The following is a 19508-nucleotide window of genomic DNA, read 5'->3' on the forward strand; positions in this document are numbered from 1 at the left end:
ATTCTATGCCCACCCTCCCGACAGTTACAGAATGTCCAAGAAATATGACCTTGTTTTATGTATGTTTATAGTAATATGTGATCTTCATATCCACCAAGTCTTCTGCACTTACCAGAAACAACAGTGTCATATCTGGAAAAATATTTTTTTTACTGTTGTTTTTAAATAGCTGTAGACATTTTAATAAAAGCTTCTTCTCAGCTTTTCTCTGGTGTGTGTCAGGAGAAAAGTACAGTAACAGAGAATAGGGCATCACTATGGCACAGCTGTCTGCATATTATCCAGTTCATTGAGCTAGAGTTCCCTGAAAAGAGAGCATTCTCAGCCAAGTCTGCCCTTAAAAAGACACCCAGGGTGGCAAGCCCAGATCTTTGGGGCTTTTTGCAGGTACCATTTCCTTTTATTTAGTATTCTAATTATTCTCTGGCATCACGGCAAACAGGGTCAAATCTAATGGTCTAAGGAAATGTAACAATGCCCAGTATCAGACAGGGATGCACTGAAGCCTCAAACTCAGTAAAAGTGGTAAAGCCTGCAAGTGTTCACGACCAGAGGCCAACCCACGTGGTCTCCAAGCCTTTGTGCTTGTGGCTTCTGAGGCATGGCAGTGACGTGGTCTCTCCACGGACTCACAACCTACTTATAAGCCATTCCAAGAGCACGGAGCACAGAGGCGTATGGAAATTCCACTCTCAAGCTTAATATACGAAATGCAAAATGAATTTTTCATATTGGGCTTTTAAAAATTGGAAAAATTCCAGCTTCCCCTCGCTCGTGTGCCTTTTGGAGTTAGTGCACTTTAAAGCAGCCGGAGGAGGGAGTGACTGTGACGTAAGCAGAGTGGTGTTTGCAAGTGAGAGCTGTATGAGAGGTGATGATGATTGTGGAAATTCTGGTTGTCGAATTGAACAAAGAGTCATTGCTGAAGGAAAAACATATCCAGAAACACGTTGTTAATACTCTCTCAGACTGGGCCGCGGAGAACAGTGCTGTAGATTGAGTGGAAAATAAATAGAAAAATGCCAAATTAAAGGGACACGTAACCGAGAGGAGCGGGGGGTTGCCCCCTGGCACTGGCAGAGAGCACGTAACCAGCGTCTGATGCATCTCCTTAAGAATCAGTGTGTTTGCAAATTGCTCCATTGCATCTTAGCAGAATCTAATCTGAGTAACGAAAGGCTGACTAGCAGACATAGTTGGATGAATTCCCTCCGTAGTCCTGAAATATAACAGAGCAAGGAACAGTATAATGAAAAATAATGGAGAGAATAGCTCAGGGCTTAACTTATGATCAGTGTTCATTACAACAAATGACACTTTCACTGCAGAGTTACCATAAAGATTATTGAGTCTTACGTAATGTGGTTCCCCTCTGAATAGATTCCAGAAGAGCTTAGCCTGTGAATGGGAGGGCTGCAGCAGGAGGAGGACTGGAGGCGTATTCAGTACCCGTAGGTATTCATTTTTCCTAAGGGTGCTGGTGAGCCGCCCATTCAGAACCCTGGACAGAGCAAAAGAGGTGGAACCTTCTTGCAGGAAGACCCTCCATGATCATCTTTGTCATTGACTAACGTGGTTATATGTTAAATTCAGTGAAGACCAGGCTCAGAAAGTGACTAAACTTGTTGGTAGTTTTATAGCCAAGGCCCTCACCTTATGTTCTCTGACATTTGCAATTTTTCTCAAGCATACAAATTGTAACATTTAAGAAAATAACGCAAGAGGGAGGGGTTATGGGGATATATGTATACGTATAGCTGATTCACTTTGTTATACAGCAGAAACTAACGCAACACTGTAAAGCAATTATACTCTAACAAAGATGTTTTAAAAAAAGAAAAAGAGAAGAAGTCTTTGGAAAGAGACTGTTTTGTGCAAAACTTGGGGCACACAGCCATAAGGCATTTTGTAACTCTGTGGCTTCAACCAAGTTTAGAATGGACAAGCCCAGTTCAGAGCTCATTGTGTGTAAAGGCCTTGTTGAATAAGCCTGTGTTTAGTACCTGCTAAGCACTTTATCTTATTTCATCCTCCTAATGACCCTATGAGGTATGTACTATTATTATTATCCATCCCATTTTCCGGGTGAGAAAGCATGCTCAGAGAGGTTAAGTAAGTTCTCCAAGGTTACCCAGCTGCCAATTATCATAGACGAACCTCAGAACCAGGTCTAATAGTCTGCCAGACATTTTAACTTCCATGCAGGTGCTGAGCATAGAGAATTCTCTCTCTCTCTCTCTCTCTCTCTCTCTCTCTCTCTCTCTCTCTCTTTCTCAGCAGGCTGGATTTTAAAATTGGACAAATCAACACTTGGACCTTTCCTTTCCCATTTGTTATGAGATCCTGCAAAGGTGACCTAACTTCTCTTAACAGTGGTTGTAATGAAAAAAAAAGTTCATGTTTAATGTGCGGTCAGACGCAGTGATAGGCTTTTTACGTGCTTTCCCCATCCATTGCTCACAGTTGTAAGCAGTGTAGGTCCGATTATAATTTCCGCTTTACAGATTGAAAACCTGAGGCTTAGAGTAAGTATCCCAGACTGCACAGCTGAGAAGTCTGCCCAGAATCCTTTCATTCAGCCAGTACTCAAGAGTCATACCAGCCTTGCTCCTTGTGGGCAGTTTCAAAGTCAGCTCTGTAAAGTGTCCCCGTTAGAGCGGCTCATCGTCGGTATTAGCCAGAGGCAAAGGTGGCAGCCCTGTGACCTGGGAGATGCAAGCAGAGCAAGGGAACTCAAAAGGGGTAGCAGGTGAGAGGCTGTGTCATTGCAGGGAATGGAGCACTGGTATTTGAGAACAAGTCAACAGCCGTCAAAAGGATCATAAAGACACCTGTGGGAGCACAAAAGCAGACAAGCCTTCGGATCTCACCCATTCTTTAGTTTTCAATTGACTTTTTCTGAGTTTCGGGGAAAAAAATACCTCGACGAGGAATGGAGAAAGTACTGATAATGTTATCCCTGATGTAGCAGCAGATTTCATATTTGTCCCCTGTCTCTCGTAAACACGTTGTTTTCTCCTTTATAAAAGCCTGATTGTGTTGTTGCCCCCTCATGGCCGTCTGCAGCGAGCTTCTGTAGACCTCTGTGCAGGTCAGAGATGGACAGGGTGGGGCGGGGGGAATGGAGCAGGGTGAAGTGCCCGAGTCTGGATTTAGTATTTTTTGCCACTTTATTTTTTTTAATTTTTTTACCATCTTTATTGGAGTATAATTGCTTTACAATGGTGTGTTAGTTTCTGCTGTGTAACAAAGTGAATCACCGCTGGGTGAGGAGGTCCGGCTTGCCTGGAATGTGGCAAAACTCGTGAATGAACGTGGTCTCGAGCTGCTGCTGCCCGAGCCCCAGCCTAGGTGGTGCCCTCTGGCCAGCTGCGAGCTGAGTTTCTGTGGCTCTTAAAGTTGTTTTTATGTTTCCTTGCTTTGGGGAAGGAGGGACTGACTGTACTTTTCTCCAACCAAGTTCATGGGCTTTAGGAGTTGTATGTGTTGGCCTGAAGACCTTTCCAGGCTCATATTCAGAACCTCTACAAACAGTTAAACATATTGGAAGACTCTCTAGGAAAGTGGGATTACTTTTTTAAAATATTGTATTATTTTATATACGTATGTAAGTATATATGTTTTACACATATACAAAATATATACATATACAAAACGTATATATAAATATATATCCATCCTTTTTCTAAAGCATTAAAAGTAACCATGTGCCAAGAAAGGATCCATCAGCTTTCAAAATGCCTTTCGTCTAAGTACAGGAAGATCGCTCGATTTCACCACGCTCGATTTCACCATTTTCAAATGGTCTCTGTCTGTGTTGTGCAACATGGTAACTGCTAACAACTCTTTTTTAAAATTTATTTATTTATTTATTTATTTATTTATTTATTTATTTATTTATTTATTTATTTATTTATTTATTTTGGGCTGTGTTGGGTCTTCGTTTCTGTGCGAGGGCTTTCTCTAGTTGCGGCGAGCGGGGGCCACTCTTCATCGCGGCGCGCGGGCCTCTCACTGTCGCGGCCTCTCTTGTTACGCAGCACAAGCTCCGGACGCGCAGGCTCAGTAGTTGTGGCTCACGGGCCTAGTTGCTCCGCGGCATGTGGGATCTTCCCAGACCAGGGCTCGAACCCGTGTCCCCTGCATTGGCAGGCAGATCCTCAACCACTGCGCCACCAGGGAAGCCCGCTAACAACTCTTGAGCCCTTGAATTACAGCCTGTCTGATTGGGATGTGCTATCAGAGTTTTCAAATACCAGATTTCAAAGACACTTAGTACACACGCAAAAAAATCATTAAATGTATGATATTAAATCATTTATCTTTAGATTAAGGATAAGATAGATATGTAATCCATATCATGTTGATATGGATTACACATTGAAATGATATTTTGGATCTGTTGGGTTTAAATTAAATATATTACTAAAATTGATTTCATCTATTTCTTTTTACTTTTTTAACGTGGCTACTAGAAAGTGTAAAGTTACCTTGGTGGATCTCCTATTTTGGACAGCGCTGTACATATGTGAAAGTAGAGAATACGTCTCTACAAAGTGGAAGTACTAATACGTGTTTAAAAATAAAACTTTAAGAAAAGCTTCCTGAAATATTTATGAGAGGGAAAATGAACCCGCTTCAGGTATTCAGTAGACTGACTAAGAGGGGCTTGTTTTACCATTCCAGCAAAATATGTTGGACAGAAATCTTCTTGATTAATAGCTATCCGGGGGTTGGGGGTGGGGGTTGGAGGGACATATTTTTCCATGAGAAGACAGGTCAGTTTGAGTCATTTGCTACAGAACGTGGTTTGTGAATGTTGGACATAACTGTCGTGCACTCGTTCCCTTTGTGATTTTTCACCCAAGTGTCATCACGTGGCCACATCGTGACCACAGCCTCTTGATGTAGATACTGTGGGTTCCGTTCCAGGCCGCGCGCCGCACTCCCCGGCAATAGAGCAAGTATCGCGGTAAAACGAGGCCCACGACGTTTCTGGTTTCTCAGTGCGTATAAAAGTCACGTTGACATCATAAAGGGTGCAATCGCATTATGGCTAACATAGTGTACCTTCCTTCATTAAACAGTTATACTGCTGGAAAAATGGCGCCGATTAACTTGCTGGACGCAGGGTTGCCGCAGTCCTTCCATTTGTAAAAAAAAAAAAAAAAAAGGCAGCTTCTGCGAAGTGGCACGCGACGAGGTCTGCCTGTACCGGAAACGGAGGCAGAAGAGCAGCCTCAGGCAGGATTGCACAGAAACCCCGGGCCTCTGGCGTCTCCACCTCGCACTTCTGCTTCTGCCTCACTTCTGCCGTCTGTGTTTAGGGCTAACGCCTTCCAGGAGTGTTGGGCGGGTGAGACTCGTAGAGGGAAGGCTTGCGATTCTTGGATGAAAAGGCCTGTTGTGACAAGCTCTTCTCTCTCCACCCACGGCCGCAGCTTTGCTCTGAGTCTGCAAGACCCGTTGGGGGCCTCAGAAGCTAAAGCTGGAGCCCAAGAGAGAGTCCTAGCCTCCCCTCAAATTCCCGGGATGCCCACTCAGATTCAGGGCTGATGCACGGAATCCTCCAGTAGATCGTCTTTAACATCCAAGCGGAAACCACAGACATCTTAATTTTTAACCTTCTGGCACTTAAGACCATAAATTTCTCTGAGATTCTTAAGAATCTGGTTTAACAACAACAACAACAAAAAACTAGGAGGAACTAGATGAGATATATTAAATCTGCTGAGCATATCAGGGCTAATTTTTTTAAATAAATTTATTTTACTTTATTTTTTTAATTTTTGGCTGCGTTGGGTCTTCGTTGCTGCGCGCGGGCTCTCTCTAGTTGCGGCGAGCGGGGGCTACTCTTCGCTGCGGTGCGCGGGCTTCTCATTGCAGTGGCTTCTCTTGTTGCAGAGCACGGGCTGGATATTTCAGTACATCCTAGTAAGTACAGTGATGTATGCTTTCATTCAGTCAGTCAACAAACGTTCATCACGTGCCCATGGCATACTGCTCAGAGAGGATACTCAAGAAGACAGACAAGGTTCCTGCTTTCTCGGAGTTAATCTTCCATTCAGGGAGGTGGCAAACAACAAGTAATGAAAATAATTATATTGTGACTATGGGTGTGAAGGAAGTGAATGTGGTTCAAGAGAGAGAATGTGGGCAAAAAAGACCTCTGTTGGGAACATTTGAAGTAGACCAGAGTGATGCATCAGTCAGGACTCAGCATTCCTTGGATTGCAAGAAACACAAAGCGTAAGAGGAATGGAGATTATTTATTTTATGCTACTAATAATCCAGCAGTACAGTAGACTTCAGGCATGGCATGATCAAGGGCTCAATGTCACTGGATTCCATTTCTCTCCATCTTTCAGTTCTGCTTTGTCTGCTGGTTTGTCTCCCAGGCAGGCCCTCTTCACAGAGGTCACCATGGCTGGCAGCAGATCTGGGCTCCCAACTCAACTCAAACAGAAGAGAAAGGACTTTTCTTCCCAACAGTGTGCGCTGAGGTCCTAGGTCTTTCTCTGGTTGGCACAGGTTGGCTACAGGCTCATGTATGAACCAGTTTCTGCACCCAGAGTAAAGGGAGAGGTTTGAGACTGAGTTGTTCTGACACCAAAGTTGGGACAGCTTAGCCATTCACATCCAAGGTATCGAAGCTGTCTGTGTCCGTTCCCTCACCTGTGAAATGGGGATAGGAAGAGTGCCTATCTCAGGGAGACCTGGAGAAGAACTCTTGTTCAGGCAGAGGAAATAGCAAGTACAAGCCTCAGAAGTGGGCAGGGGCCTGATTTGTTTGCCCGTGTGCTAGAGATCGGGAACATGGAGGGTAGTAGCCAAAGAGCGGAGAGAACTGGCCAGCAGCTGGACCATGCAGGAGCGGCTCAGCCTTTGGAGGACTGTGGTGGCGCCATGTTTATTTTCTCTGCTTCCACTTAGAGACATAGTCCTATCAGGGCATCCACAGAACGTCCAGCTGGGTCCTCACCGCCTTTCTCCGGGTAGTGCATAGGTGCCCACTGCTGGCAGCTACCCCACTGTTTGAGTCGCTGACCAAAACCACACTCTTCTGATGGACAGATTCTCCAGCTTTGTTAATACCCTTGGCTGGCTTCCAGCCAAGTCTAGCTGGCCTGAGTTGTGCTGGCGTTATTTGGGGTAACTTCCCATGTTTCTGCTTTGGTTCATTGTGTGTTGATGTTATCATTTAACACCTAGAGGGCAATCTTACTGTCTTTAAATTCAGGTTTTTGGGTGATGCTGCACTCTCGACCTGACTGCCCTATCTCTCCAGCCAAGTCCTTATTGGCAGGGTATGAAATTTAAAGTGGGTTGTATGAAATGGACAAAAGCAATAATTTGTGATTTTACAGTATTAACATCCAGCTGTCCATGTTAACGCATCTATTAGGTAATTACTGTTTAGCTTGTGAGAGCCAGATTCAAGTTAGTGAATTTTAATCATTGTGTTTTCTTAGGAATAATTTTTGGAGGGATTAAATGCACATATAGAAATATTTTCTCCCTTCCTTGTATCTATAAGTAGGTTTGTATATCTGTGTGCATATTACAAACACATAGACACATACGCGGTTGGATGTCTCTTTTTCAATCTCCACATACTGTATCCCAAAATAACTCTTTTCATAAGAAGTATTCCCCAATACTCCATGTCTGAAGTCTATTAAGGAAGTAGCTTGTTTAGAAAACTTAACCAATGCCCTTTGTCTTGTTTCCTTTGCTTTTTAGTTTATTCTGTAAATTGCAACATTTAGCACTTTGCAGTTTAATTTAAAAGGATTACCTATTCTCTTAAATGCTTAAGCAGGGAAGCAAGTTGCAGTTATTGATTTTTCTCTGCATGTATTCTGTGAAAGCTGTATTTGCTCCTTCCCCAGGGAGCATACCCCCTGAACTGCATGCTTGCTGGTGACAGCTCAGACCTCTGATACATAACCAAAGACCTTGCCTAATATCCTTGCAACTGCTCGGGGAATTTTTATTAAGTAAAAACATCATTAGAGTAGACAGGATGATGAAGTTTAATGAGCATCTTTTGTGCGTGAGATTGTTAGTTTTGCTCTGCCAGAATCCTCATTTCTCCCTTCTGTGGGGCAGAGAGTGAGTCTAGAATGTATAGGGTATTTTTAAAATCCGCCTTACATTTCGTATTTTTGTATAGCTTAATATCTGTCCTAAGCCAGCTACAGATTCCTTTTGGCTCTCTGTACAGATGCTGTTTATCACATGTATGTTGATAATTTCTTTTTACACTGTGTGTTGGGGACAGAGAGCGATGACGGTTATAATGGAGGCGAGTGTAAAAGACACATCCTGGTGTTAGTGAATTTCATGGAACCACCTCTTGGAGGTTTGATCTCAAAAAATCATTGCCTTTTGAATTAATGAGACTGCTCATGGGACTATGGTAACTGTTCTTTTTTTTTTTTTCTTTAAGACTCAGCAATTTATGTGCTAAGGTTCTGTCACCAGCCCCTCAGAAGCTGCTAGATGGGATAAATAAAAATACTGCAAATGCTTATTAATAATCTAGGCTTCACACTTTGTCCACAGATTTATTTGGGGAGATGTTAAATTTAGCATCCTACCATAAGATTACAGATTAGACACAAAATGATTTCTCTCCATTATTGTCACCGGCCATATACTTAGATTTTTCAAATTGGTTCTTTTCTTGGTCTGTATAAGGACTTTCCATGGAAACACCCAAAACAACAGGAGGGAGGCATATGACATGAGCAAATGACTTAAGAACAGCATATTGTACCTCTCATATACCTGGCATTCTGAAACATAATATTTACATAGCACACAATGTGCTTCCAGCAGTTGCCTGGAGTATGTAGAATACAAAAGAAGTGAAGTCCGCAGGTCCCCGCCCTCAGGAAAATGGTAGGCTGATTAAGCGGACGAAACTGAGAAATCCAGGAAGGTGGGAGACAAGATAACTTAGCGCCTAAAGAGTTTGAACTTTGGAGTTGTTGCCTGGGTTTGATCCAGACCTTTTGCTAAGCCTCAGTTCCTTCATTTGAAAAGATAATAAGATAATAAGATAAATCCAACTTCCTTGGGTTGTCCTGACGGTGAATGCTGATTGCATGGTTACCATATTCACCGTGTGTCCTGATCCAGGTGTTCTACTGGTACTTGGAAATAACAGCCAAGAGCAGAAATCTCTTTGTATCTTATGAAGGACTTAACGATGAAATCCCAATAACCCCCCTAGTGTTTTGTGGAGGCAGAAATTGGACGGGGTGGGGGGGGGGTGGGGGGCGGGCGGCAGGGCAGAGAAAGCTGTGAAAAGCCGAAAGATGTGGCTGAGATCTGAGCTACAGAAAGGGTGGAGGCTGGGCGTTCCAGGCAGTAGCAACGCAGACCAGCAGAACACCGAGGTTCTGGAAAGCTGTGGGACTCTAAGGGTACTTAGCTAGTAGGTGGCTAAAACTCACACTCTGCCCGGCTTTCCTGCACTCCACGCCGCCTTCCTCCAGACCAGCCGTTCTGTACTCGTGCTGTGAGCGAGCAGAGAGAGATGAAGGTGGGTTAGTTAGGCATTACGCGGCATGTTCTGTGGCCGCTCTCTGATCCAGTGGGTAGCGGATGCTGTTTTCCATGCATAAACCGAGGAGAGAGAGAATTGCGTCCGTCACGTGCAGGACGCATTGGAGGAAGGAAGGAATCGGTATCAAGGAGACCAAGAAGAGGGGATTCCCTGGCAGTCCAGTGGTTGGGACTTGGCACTTTCACTGCGGGTGTCCGGCATTCGATCCCTGGTCGGGGAAGTGAGATCCCACAGTCCCACAAGCCGCGCAGCGCGGCCGGGAAAAAAAAAAAAAAAAAAAAAAAAGGACCAAGAAGGGACCTGTTACAATAATCTAATGGCCATGTGGTATAGGCCTGTTTTAGGGTAGAAGAAAAAGAGAGTGAATAAAATCATAAGATGATGGAAATAAGAGCGAGTACCGTAAAGCAGCTTGTTAATCCGCTGAGTCACAAACCTTTTGAGAAGCTGATGAAAGCTGTGTTCACTTTCTGCTGAAAAATGCACATACAGCTTGGCTTGGAGCTTCAGATCCTACCCTGGCCCCAGGCTGAGAATGTCTATGGCAGAGAGCACTTCGGTCAAACTTGATTAACGGGGTGACTGAAAAAAGAGGCAGGTGCCAAAATGACTTCACCTTTTTGATCCTGGAGGTCTGGAGACTTCAGAGGGACAGACCTGAGGAACTGGGGTAAGGAACTATTGTATGCATTTGGTTGGGTATAAGAGCCAAATGTCCAAGTGGGAATTAGGCATAGCAGGGGTTGAAGATGGTGGTGACTTGGAGGGCTCCTATTCAGAGATGATCACTGAAGGTACAAAATCAGTTGCTCTTTCTAGGGAAGAGGATAGAGAGAGCTAAAAGCAAAAACACAGGGGCTGCAGAATTGTTTGGAGAAAGAATGAGAACCACGATAGTGCATTGGAGCCAAGGGAGGAGATTTTTCAAGAAGGAAAGACACGGTCCCTAGTGGTCTTCATTACTGCAGCCATGAAGCGGTGTGAAGGTCTGCAAGAGACCCTTGGATCCAACCGAAACAGGAAGACTCAAATGGATTTTTTTTCCCAAAATGAAGATGCCCGTATTAAATAAAATGCACCTATCAATAGTAGGAAAGCGTACGTATCATACTACTCAATACAGTATTTGTTGAGAAATTTACTCTGATTCTGGTGGGCCGGAATTGTTTGCTGTGCCGTCTTAGACGTCATCAGGCAGGGGTGTTGAGTTGTGTGGAGTTTCAGGGGGCCAGTGCGCAGGCATCTTTGACAAGACGCCTCTCAAGTGACCAGTCTGGTGACCTCTGCTGTCCATGGCGTCATTTCATGATGATTTCTCCAGAGCTGGTCTTTGGCTGGGATTCTGCAGATGGCGGCTCAGGGCGGGGCCCACTCGCACAGGGACGAGAACGAGAGCCCTCGTGAGCCGAGCGATGGTGCCTCTTTCGTCTCCCACAGCACAGAGCATCCGCAGGCATCTCACCTTGGAGGAGTCTCTTCAGCAGCGGAAGCCTGTCCATCAGACCCCTGAGCGTAATTGATCCTGTCCTGTCGCTTTAGATGGTTCTCTGTTCGTTTTTCTCCCCTCCTTGAACAACTCCCAGTTATCCTCTGTAGACCTCAGATTTCAGGGGACAGAAGATTTTCCAAGACCCTGTGCCACAGGTTCCCTCCATATGCTGAGTTGAGCACTTGACCCCCCAGCGGCTGTGGCCCATCAGTGACCGTGAGCCGGGTTCCTCTGTCAGCGCTCTCAAGCCGGCATGGTCAGATTTCAGTGCCCGCCAGAAACCTCCCCAAGAAAGGATCTCCCCACAGGCTCACGAGGGCAGAGTCGAATTCTCGGCTGTGCCCAGCCAGGGTCTGAGAAGCAGGAGGAACTGGCCAGCTTAGCCTGAGTCGTGGGCCTTCGTGAGAGGCTAAAGGCAGCAGCTGCCGCTCTGAGCCTCTGCACACACAGGCCCTTGTCCATGTCTGATTCATCTCCCTCCACAAGCCCTGCACGGTAGCAGTTTTCATCATTTTGCAGATGAGGACATCAGACCGCGGCAGAAGTCAGTCACCTTCTCAATGTCACGTGTCCTTTGGGGCAAACAGGGGGCGCAGGAATGCAGAGGCGAGTGAAGCCCCAGGACTGTTCCCCAGAATCCCCCATGCAGGATGCCAGGGCTCCTGTAGGGCGGGCCGGGTGCTATCTGAGCACAGCACTGAGGGGACCTTGTGCCACGGTCTGAAGGGTAGTCGGGACTCTTCCAAGGTCGAAGAGGTGGAAGGTGCGTCATGCGAGGAGAGTATGGGGTGACCAGAGGGACGGAAATCCATCCCGAAGGCTGTGGGCTGTATTGATCTATCCTGCTTTTCACTCTCTCTATTTTATGATGCTTTGGCACCTTGGGGATATTGCTGGCTGGGGAGCCTCCCAAGCCAGCTCATTCCTAGAGGAGCAAACAACTCATCTGTTAGCGCATCTTTTGTATCCAAGCCAACCAACCCCGAACCCCTATCCTGACCACCTCTTTTCTCTACCTCACATGCACCAAGCCAGTATTCCCCGTGACCCAGAGCCAGGTACTGGATCACTAGAGATCACTTCTTCAGCCCGGGGCTCTGAAATTTTAATCAAATCACTCACTTCTAAACCCACTCATACCCTGCCTCACCCCTTCCTTTTTGTGAAACCACCATAAAGGCTCTGGGCTTTGCTCTCTCCTGAGCTCCTCTGCCTCCTAACCAGCCCTTGTGCTTCTCCGTGTGGCCCTGCACACAGCTGCATGTAACAGAATTCTTTCAAAGGCCCAGATCTCTCCGTCTCCTCCCTGTCACCTCTATGAATTAAATCCTGGGTGCATCTCAAACATGGGCCATGACTGTTAGCTTCAGAGTATGGAGAGAGCCAGTCCCTTCCTGTCTCATTGTGGCAGAGAGGGGACAGTTGGCCTGCCCATTTCCTCGCCCTCTAGTGGGAACAGCACCCGTTTTTCCTTGGGGACACTCCTCTGTGCCCTTTCTACAACTTAGTTTTTAACTTTTCCTTCTTTTCAGTGAATTATTACCCCAGAATTTTTTTTTTTTTCCTGCTGAAATTAAGCAAAATCCTCACGGCCAGCCCCAGAGAGGGTCACTTACTGTATCAGTTCCCTATTGCTACTGTGAACAAATGACTGTGATCGTTTTTGTTTTTTTTTTTAAACTTTTTATTTTATATTGGAGTATAGCCTATTAACAATGTTGTGATAACAGATTACCGTGATATTAGTGACCAAAACCATAACCAGCGTACTATGTTACAGTTCCGGGTGTCGAAGCCTGAAATTTAGGTGTCAGCAGGGTTTTGCCCTTCCGAGGCTCCAGGGGAGAACGCGTTTCCTTGCCTTCCTAGGGTCTGGAGTCTGCCTGCATTCCTTTCTCCACGTCGTAGCCGGCAGCTGAGCCTGTTCAGATCTCTGACTCTGGCCCTCCAGCCACCCCACGCTCTTAAAAGGACCCTTGGGATTACTTTGGGCCCACCCAGATAATCCAGGATAATCTCTCCATCGCAAGACCCTTAACTTAACCAGCTCTGCAAAGTCCCTTCTGCAATGTAAGGTAGCGTATTCGCAGGTTTCAGGGATTAGGATGTGGACATTTTGGGGGGCCATTATTCTGCCTTCTGCACTTACTTAATTGCCTGGAGGCTCCATGGCCAATAGCTGGTGGAACCCGAGACTGGGGACCCAGAGATGCTTGTCCTTCCTGCTCTGCCAGAGCCACGTCTCCAGGTGGGGATGGCCGCTCTCATGTATCCAATCTACAGATGAGAGTAAAGTGCCGGCTCTCATCTGGCCACACGGCTGGAGGAGGGGGAGCACCCCGCAGCGCAGGGCAGAGGCGTCCCGGCTCGCTGGTGAGTCACAGAGGAAGTGGGGCAATGCATTTAGCTCTGCCTTAGCCGCCTTCTTCAAAGAGGATTCAAACCTTTCTTCCAGAGATGCTTGGGGCTTTGGCGTCGATAAAAAAAAATACCATGTTCTTTTTCAGAGGAAAAAGCCCTAGAGGAGTAAAGTACTCATATAATTACCTTTTTTTAATCACTCTGACTATAACCCCACGTCAGTCTTGTTTTTCCACAAGCCCTTGCGGGCCACGTCCGATAGTCCTGTCCTGGTGTCGGGCTCGCTTCACCACCATGGCCACCCTGTGAGAAAACGCATCATTTTTTAACAGGTGAAGAAACTGAGGCACGGTGGGGTGAGGCTTGCTGATCGTTTGCCCGGAACGAACAGTTGGTAAAGTGGCAAAACAGGGATTTTAAGCATCAAGTTCAGGACTGCCATCTCCCGTCCGGCCCTTTGTAGCCAGTGACTTGCTGTGTAGCCCCAGGAGGGCCAGGCACGCGGTGGGGTCTGAGTCCGAAAAGGCAGGCGTTGAAACGTTGGAATATTCCAGTTCCTTCCTGCAAAGAGGAGCCCTGCTGAGTCCCGAGCGGCCTTTGCACCGCCTTCTGAAATGACTCTGCTGGATTACCGCCGTCAGGAAGCCCTCCGTGCCTGCGTGCTCAGGGTGTGGCCCCCAGCAGGCCTGCGTCAGGTCTTTCATCTCTTCTCCCTCCTCTGACCCCTTTATTTCTTTTGATACCACTTTCCCAGCACCTGAGTCTTGCCGGGTTTCCAAATTCACGAGCGAGGGAGTTGTGTTTCTGCAGATTTTTGTAATCCTTAACATTTGATGCTGTCTGCGAGTAAAAATGCGTATACTTTTTTCCCTTATGGGGATAAAAGTTTGGAAAATGGAGGAGAGCCACGTGAAGCTGTAAGAAAGCGGTACGATGGAAGCGGATACTGAGACCATAGGTGCCTGTGTGAATGCACAGAACAGAGCAGTCAGACCTTGGCTCCGTGCCAGGTGGGAGGAGCTTGGAGCATATCCCACTGGAGCGCTAAGCCCCTGCTCTTGAGGAAAGCGGCATCCTAGGAGGAGACGGGCAGACGCTATGAGAGGATAAGCTTGCCTCAGAGAGTGTGTTGATAAAGGTGAGGAATGTAAGGGCCAACTCTACTTGGGCTCAGGGTTTCCTCTCCCTGTCTGGCGTATCTGGGGGACATACTGGAGGGGCGGGGGAAGGGGTGCACAGGTCGGAGCCTCCCACGTAATGCAAGGTAATCTTCCTATCTCAAGATCCTTAGCCTCACCTCTGCAGAGTCCCCTTTGCCCTGTAAGGTGACAATAGCAAGTTCCGGGGGGATTAGGACAGGGACACCACTGGGGGTTGAAGTGGCAACAGTGGTAAAGCCGGACTGGCCGAACCCTCCTTTCTGCCTAAACCACTGTTTCTTTCCCTGGATCCAGGAACCCCAGGTGTCCAGGGCATAGACTTCGAAGGGAACCAGCCGCTCTTTTTGAAGTCTAGGGGAGGGGGGGCCTGTGTTGGTTTGAAGATCCGTTTCCCTGGATGGCAGGTTCTCTTGGGGAGCAAGATGTTTCTGCTCCGGGGTGCTGGGCAGGACTGGGCCTGCCTCTCCATTCAATTAGCCAGAAGTCCTCTAAGGGCACTTCTACAGAATTTGCACACTGACTTGCAAGTGCTGGTATTACCCATCTAGGACATGTGGTGCCTCCTTCACCCTCCCCTTTACCCAGAGAACGTTCCCAGCACCTGGCTGTCTTCAGCTTGTAGCTCTGGCTGCTGCCACTTTCTGCATTCTAAACTCCATGCGAGCAGAAACCCGTCTCCGTGACCACTGTTGGTAGATCCTGCTTGTTACCGCTTCTGAGGAGATGCTTGGAAGCCTCTGGAGAAGATAGACTACATTTGACCTGTCAAAACCCAGTGTCCAGCTTTCCCTAAGCGTCCAGTCAATTGGACAACTCGGAGCCCCAGGTCCCTCCCTTGGCCTGTCAACCACAGCGTCAGTGTCATCAAGAGCATCAGTATATGCCCAGTGCAGGAGAGGATGTCGATTCCCTGCGTGGACCCTAGAACACGGGACACCTTGTACAGGAAGGTCAGTCTTTGTGTCCGCCCTGTTCAGTTAGCATAAGGCAATCGCACCAAGTGGGGTCAGGCATTGCCTTCCCTCGGGAAGCACTGAGACACCCACCTGCCTCTCTCAGCAGCACAGTTATATCGATAAGGGGAGTTAAGGTTGAGCTGTATTTATCTTAGGGTGGCTTTTAATTTCGTTGAATCAGAGTTACTCATAAATTACCGATTAATGACTACCTGCTGTTGGGTTCCATCCCCTCAGCCGCGGAGCTCACTCCGCTCTGCGATGGATGCCATGGCTGTAAGTGTAGGCTACTTTGTCAACATTTAATCAGCGGTACTTATTAACATGGCATTGATGGGTGGTCGCCGTCCAGCGCCATCCATCACGGGTGAGCAGCTGGCGAGGGCTCGGACACCATCGCTCTCCGTCACATCATCCGGCCCTGGGGCTCTCGGGCCGGCATGCTGTTCACTTTGCACTAAGTGGACACTCCATCTTTTCAGTTCGGCCCAATTTCTGTCACTGTCGGCTTCAGCCCTCGCGGCCTGGGGAGCTTCAGTCCGGATCGGCCAGGCTGAGTATCATGGTTCCCCTAGTCCTGGATCTCTCTTCCTTTGCTGATTTCACACTTAGCCCAGGGAGTGTAGGATTCCGAGGGACTTGTCCAGAATTGGACTTCATGGCATGGTGGGGAGAGAGGGAGAGTGTGTGTGTGTGTGTGTGTGTGTGTGTGTGTGTGTGTGTGTGTGTGTGTGTGTGTGTGTGTGTGTGTGTGTGTGTGTAAGACAGTTTATAATTCTTAAATCCAGCATATGACCCAGAGAAAACAGAAATGACCTTGTGGTGTTCTTTGCCTTCCTGAATATTCCTGGAGGTGAATCTGTTGATGAAAACTCTGCCAGTAGAAGCATATCTTGTGTTCACAAGGTAGATCTCACGGTGTCCCCTCCTCTCTCTTTTCAGCCTCTACGGCAGACACATGCAGGCAAACCCAGAGCCGCCGAAGAAAAATAATGACAAATCGAAAAAGATCAGCCGGAAACCCCTGACAGCCAAGAACAAATAAGGGGTTGGCATATGGGCTGGACTGCTGGTTGCTTCGCTCATTATTACTTGTTATCTCTTTTTCTGTCTCCCAAATGAATACTGTGTGTGTGTGTTTGTTTTGTTTTTTCCTCTTTCTAGTGCTTACCACCTTACCTTTTAAATTGTGTTGGTGGCTGGTCGAGTTTTTTTAAGTTCTTCAAACCATTGCCATTTGTTTCCTTGAAATTGCCAAAGGCAGGAAACGAAGGCTTAATTCAGCTGCAAATTCCATATGAGGCACAGCTTTCAGCTCCTTGAATAGATGTTCACAGAGTTGCTTATTATGAAAAGAATAAATACAATCATGTAATCGTTTAAATGCCACAGTTAACGCTGTTCACCCTTCTGTTTATTCACATAACTCATTATTTTTGCTTTATTAACAGTTTTCCTTCACCACTGAGATTTTATGTCAACTTACAAATGATTTTAATAAAATCGCGACTTTGTGTCACATGTTGTTGCTTCTTGAATAAAAAAATATCTGATCTTGGGTAATACCCATTTTTGTTTACTTTTTGCCCCCAAATGATCTTGTCCACGTTTATTGATTGTCGATGCTAAACTCTGAAACTTTCCATGAAAGAAATGCAGCATTAAATCAGAGTTAGTTTCTTCTCACATCGATTTGTCAGTTTTTTTTTTTTTTTTTTTCCCTTTGAGGACCGTTTCTAAATTAGGAAGGAGCAGAAAAACAAATCTCTAGGAGATTTTGCCAAAGGATTTTGGAAAGCAGCATTGCTTAGCTGAAGGAATGGTGACTTCTGCCAGTGGCTGGTCGACAAGAGCTGTGAAACAGAGAGAGAAAAATACTCAAGTGTGTTTCTTGTCACTGCAGAAAATCTGCTCATATCAGAGCATCCTTCTAAGTGACTGTGATGATGCCAAAGAAGTTGTGTAAATGCGCACACTCTCTACCGACCCCAGTGTAGAAACTGCAGCGGCAGAATCATTAAACAAGTAATTGTTTACCTCTGTGATAGGCAGCTTTGCTCTTATCTACAGTAATGTGTATGTCAGTGGAAACACGTCCAAGCAGAACGTTTGTGCTGAAAGGACTGCCAACCCTGGAATGTCTTGAAAGGTGTGTCAAGATGTTAACATTCTCTCAGATGGATTGTCTGTATCTACCCCTGCATCTTCTTTTCTCCATCTCACAGCTGAAACCCTGAGACCAAGACCACTGGAACACAGAAAAAACCAGAATCAAAACACAACCAAAAATCCTGAGTTACTTTAGGAAATGGATGCATTCGAATCACAGAGGTCACTACCGAAGGTCTATACTTCTTGTTTCTGGATAACTTCCTGATATAACATTCACCATGGGAAGAAGAATTCCCAGGTGCCATCACCTGTTTGGGGATTTAGTCGATGTGATTTTTCTAGGTGCAATCTTTGCCTCAGCTTGAATTTTCTTAAAATTTTTTTAGCTTGTGACAGTACAGGAGGAAGAACAATACCTCTACTATTGGTGATTGGGAAGACTTCATCTAAAATTAAACCAGCAACAAAGCCTTAGTAAAACTACCACAGTATAGTCTTTTGAATAATTTTTTTTGAAAGATGAACACTCTAGATAGAAATACGGGCAATACACGAAAATTCACCGGGAGGAAATATCTCCAAGAACCATGAAAAAAGGAAAAAGGTCCAGCCTTACTAGTAGTCAAAAAGATATAAATCAAAGCAAAAATAAGACAGCTGTAGCAATGAGAAATGTGCATATATTTTTTTCAGGTAGTGTTAAGTGCTAGAGGGAGTAATAGGAGATAAACATTCTTATACACTGCTATTGGGAATATAAATTTCTCTCCAGAAAGGGGGTAGGAATTTAATGATAACTAGCAAAACTTTAAGATTGGAAAGGAGGGTTAACTGTGTATCCACCTGATAAACTTTTATGAAGACATTAAAAATTATTGAACAGTATCTAGGGGCAACGGGAGGTAATCATATTATCCAGTTAAGTAATAAAAAGTCACACTTAAAAAACCATATGAGCGGTCCCAATAGTGGAAAAAGGAAATTGTGTTTATAATATGTATGCACAGAAAAATGGAAATGGACTGGGATTTTATGGCTGATAAATTATTTCTGTATGGTAGGTTAAAATTTTTTTAATTCCTTTTTATACTTATTCTGTACTTTAAATTCTCTGTAATCAGCGTGTATATTTTTGTAATCAGAAAATATTAAATGTATATCTTTTCAAAATAGAATTGGTATATTATGCAATCCAGAAAATATCATATATTTAAGTGCAAGACGTAATGTAAAATCTCAGGGGGGTTTTCTGCTTTTTCTTTTGTCACCAAAGTGTGTCTTCACGTCTTTTCATACAGTCTTTTTGGTTGCTTGATAACTGGATTTACAAAATATCTACTGTTCAAAAGGTAGCACTTTTTTTCTCCCAGTTTTATTGTGATATAATTGACAAACACTGTATAACTTTAAGGAATATATTATAAATGACTTGACTTAGGCATGTTGTGAAATGATGACCATGGTAAGTTTAGTTAACATCCATCATCTCGTATTAGTACCCCCAAAAAAGAAAAAAGAAAGTTTGTTTTCTTGTGATGAGACCTCTTAGGATCCATTCTCTTAGCAACTTTTAAATATGCAGTACAGCAGTGTTACATGATATCCTCAGTACTTACTTATAACTGGCAGTTTATACTTTTTGACCACCGTCATCCAGTTCCTCCAGCCCCACTCCCTGCCTCTGGTAACTGCAAATCTGATCTCTTTTCCCATCATTTTGTTTTTTAGATTCCACAAGTAAGCGATCATACAGTATTTGTCTTTCTCTGTCTGCCTTAACTCGCTTCGCATAATGTCCTCAAGGTCCGTCCACGTTGCCACCATTTATATAAATATAACACACTTTCTTTATC

General features: G+C 45.4%; 1 protein-coding gene across 1 annotated transcript in view; it reads left to right on the forward strand.

Moving 5' to 3' along the window:
- The window catches only part of LOC112062303 (ras suppressor protein 1), a 167692-nt gene extending 149046 nt beyond the window's left edge, over positions 1-18646 (forward strand). The window contains exon 5 of the mRNA XM_024116367.3: positions 16486-18646. Coding sequence (XP_023972135.1) covers positions 16486-16588 — 103 coding nt within the window. The 3' untranslated portion in view covers positions 16589-18646. The remainder of the gene's footprint in view (positions 1-16485) is intronic.
- The last annotated feature ends 862 nt before the right edge of the window (positions 18647-19508 follow it).

The sequence above is a fragment of the Physeter macrocephalus genome, chromosome 11 (genome assembly GCF_002837175.3).
Source record: "Physeter macrocephalus isolate SW-GA chromosome 11, ASM283717v5, whole genome shotgun sequence".
Lineage (NCBI taxonomy): Eukaryota > Metazoa > Chordata > Mammalia > Artiodactyla > Physeteridae > Physeter > Physeter macrocephalus.